At 35.9% G+C, this 3,582-nt stretch overlaps 1 protein-coding gene across 1 annotated transcript; it reads left to right on the plus strand.

Moving 5' to 3' along the window:
* The first annotated feature begins 1,146 nt into the window (after positions 1 to 1,146).
* Positions 1,147 to 3,317, plus strand: LOC144565582 (uncharacterized). The gene is made up of 3 exons (XM_078315374.1): positions 1,147 to 1,266; positions 2,011 to 2,237; positions 2,971 to 3,317. The coding sequence occupies exons 2-3, from the start codon at positions 2,043 to 2,045 to the stop codon at positions 3,055 to 3,057; spliced, it is 282 nt and encodes a 93-aa protein (XP_078171500.1). The 5' UTR covers positions 1,147 to 1,266; positions 2,011 to 2,042; the 3' UTR covers positions 3,058 to 3,317.
* The last annotated feature ends 265 nt before the right edge of the window (positions 3,318 to 3,582 follow it).

The following is a 3,582-nucleotide window of genomic DNA, read 5'->3' on the forward strand; positions in this document are numbered from 1 at the left end:
AAAAAACATGGACACCTCTGTCACTCCTATCTTTTTTTGATGAGTGTCGGACTGAAGTAACAGATCAGTCGCGGGTGCCTTCTCCTCTTTGGTGACGGAAGGGTACATGGTCTCTCGTCTGTGTACAATAGGTATACCTTTTGTTTTTAGTTTGATGTTTGTGTATCGTTTTGTGCTTCTTCCTCTCTCTATGTGTTAAAGATGACTGTTTTGGACTAGTTGATTTGATTTAATATTTTCTCAACTGATGAATGACTATTCTGATTTAATCGATTCAGTTCCCCATCTAATTTGAATTTGGTGTCTTTTTGATACACGTACAAGAGAAAACCATCACTATTTTTTCCCTTCATTTTTCATTAATAAAATAGGCTGAAAATATATTTAAAGTCCGGGTCAGGTCGTTTTCACGTGAAGTCACCCGAAGACAAGTGAATTCGTATCCTCTGAGATATCTCAAACTTTGCGTGACTTTATGGAAAATTCTAGCCGTTTAAATACGTTCTGCACGAATCTAAAAGCACACATAATACAGTTAATACTGACCCCTACATCACCCCCGAATAGGCACCGGACACGTCGGTCACACAAAAGTTGAGATATCTCAGAGGATACGCACTCAAGACAAGTGGCCCAACCCGTCAACAAGTTCCAGTTAGATCACCGACTCAGAGATAGGTCCATGGCACGTGGCTCAAAATTGAGAAAACGACCCGATTCTTACCTCCACCACTAAATACACCAGGAGCACCTCTTGATAAATCCATCTTAATCACTGAAAGCCGGACCTACCACCTGTATATCGGGCCCACTTAGTGAAGCAATGAGCAATCTCATCTCGGCGCAAGCGCAACCTTACACCAAGATAGAAAGAGCGGGAAAGATAGCGAGAATAAAAAAAGGAATATAATCGGATTCTTATCCTCCACGAAAATTGAGCCCGTATTCCCCCAGGTACCGGAGGTGCAATTGAAAACAATCGACGGCCCAGATTAATTTCATTCATATCAAACTCAATACGGTGCATGTTGAGGGCTTGAGGCTGCAGGGGATTGCTTTGAGATTCGTGCCAAGTGAAATGAACGGTCAAGATTCACAAATTGCACCTCAGGTACCTGGGGTGATCCGGATTCACGAAAATTAGCTTTCTTTCCAAGCAACAAACACTACTTGCTAGTTTCTTCTACAATTCCATTCCTTTTCCCACCTCCTTTTGGCGAGCGCACCTCAGGCTTGACTCTCGTCGATTCAAACATCCCGATCAAGGTAATTTACAAATCATTCTTCTCTAGTGTTTCTTCTCTAAGTTCTGACCTAAGCTTAGGTAACTAGACTTGTGCTACTTTATTGCTTTGCTTTCTGATTCGCTGTTGACTCGGGAATTCCTTCAAAATTTCAATCTTTGTTATTATTTTTGCATCTATACCCTTCAAGATTATAAATATTTTTTATCAAAACCCAAGGCACTTCTTTTTGTACTTTTTAAAATCTTTGGTCGGAATTTTAGCTCTTTTCGGCATTGCAGTTCATTATTTCTTATCTTTCGAGGGTACATCGGGTAAAGTGCGTTATACAATTCTGATGCAGGGATACTTCGGCTTAATCCTATTTTCACAAAGCCATATAATAATAAAATATGTACAAAAAAAAAATTGTTTGTAATGGAGGTTAAAAATTTCTTGTTGTGGCCGTGCTTAGTTTTGAAACAAAAAAAAAAAAAAATTACCAGACAAGGACCCTACTGATTTGTCTCATTTCGGGGTATAATTGTAGTACTGCCAAAAATGAATATACTGGTATACTTATAGCTTTATAAAGAGAAATTTGTTTGAAAATGAAATTGCAACTCGACCCTCAGAATATGACCTTTCCATTTCTATTTTGTTCCTTTTTTATATATATTTCAACATGCATACAGTAACCTAAAAACCATCGGCTGCTTTCCAAGACTTGAAATCTGTGTGCTGTGTGTGGATTTTCTCTTAGCAGCATTGTTTGTCATTTAAATAGAGATAGAACACAATCAATTGAGTGTGTCGGACATGGAGCAAAAGCAAGAGGAGAAGAGATCGAGCTCACCATGCTACAAGAAAAAGGAAGGCGCGGGATTGCTGACTGACATGCGGGACCACCTGGACCAGTTTAAGAGTACCTCAGCTGAGAAGCACTGGATTTGCCTCAAGAACACTGCCAGGCGGGCCGGTGACTATGTCAGGCAAAAGAAGCAGAGCAAATCAGTATGAATATTAACCCAAATTTATCATTACTGCTGTGTAGGATATTTGGTTCCTTCCTAGATATATTATATAATTGTTTAATTTGGCTAGCTGTTTAGGAGCTTTATGGAGGCTGTAACATCAGGATATATTAATAAAACTTTTCAGCCTGGTATTGAATGTTTCAACATTTATTACAGACACGAGAATTTGTTGATACATTCATGGATTGAATCAGGAACTTTTTTTTTTTTTTTTTTCTGAAGATGCATATATAAACGAGGAGGGTTGCAATACCTCATGCCTTTCATACCTCATATTTTATATCTTCATTTTCAAAGTTCAATATGTCGATCTGAACTGCTCAATATGATATGCACACTAAAATATGCTTGGAGATGAAATTTTATAATTTTTGGATTTTTTTACTATTTTTTAGGATAGGCAGAAAATAACTGTTTTTGAACGGTCCAGATACATTGATTTTGTACCTATCTTAAAAATAGTAAAAAATTTGTAAAAATTATAAAATTTCATCTCCAAGAATATTTTAGTATGGAATATCACGTTGACCGGTTCGGATCGACAGTTTGAACTTTGAATAACGAAGATATACAATATGAGGTATGATAAGGTATGAAAGATATGAGGTCTAACCCTTCTCTATATAAACATCAAGGAAAAATTAATAACTGGTGCTTTTTTTTGTTCTGACTTGAAGAATTGATTTTTATTTTAACACTATATTATTTAGGTGCATGGATCTTCAAAGGTTGGTACAGAGACTAGCACAGGTGGAAAAGAAACAGCAGATGCCGCACCGACCATGCAATCTCAGTAGCTGAATTTGTAGGAATAATTTTTGGTACAATCTTGCTGGTACAGTGGTATTCTAGATAACTATAATGTTCTGATATCAGTTTATTAGAATTTGGAAGAAAGACAGAAACTGAGAGAAATACAGAAAGACAGACTTGTTAGAAATGATATTGTATTTAGTTTGTACATATAACGTATTTATAACAATATATATTATCTTAATATAGAACTGACAAAAAAAATATGAGATGAGAGGCACGCATAACACATGATTTTGTTTTATTCTGAAATAACTGATTATTTGTGCTAATTTCATTAGTTATTGTTTGCTTTATTTATGGCTTTTAAATTTTAAATTCACACATCGCTGATTAGCGTGGGAAGCCTCATCAGTTTTACTGTACCTAAATTAGATGCCTAATGCTTCCAATTTTTTTTAATGTAAACTTAAAACGAGAGAAATTTTTTTTATTGAATCTGATTTTCATTAATCTTGATTGAGTTTACATGTACAAATCTTCTTGTATTTATAGAGAATGTTTGTCTA

Source organism: Carex rostrata, chromosome 14, assembly GCF_964058835.1.
Source record: "Carex rostrata chromosome 14, lpCarRost1.2, whole genome shotgun sequence".
Taxonomy (NCBI): Eukaryota; Viridiplantae; Streptophyta; class Magnoliopsida; order Poales; family Cyperaceae; genus Carex; species Carex rostrata.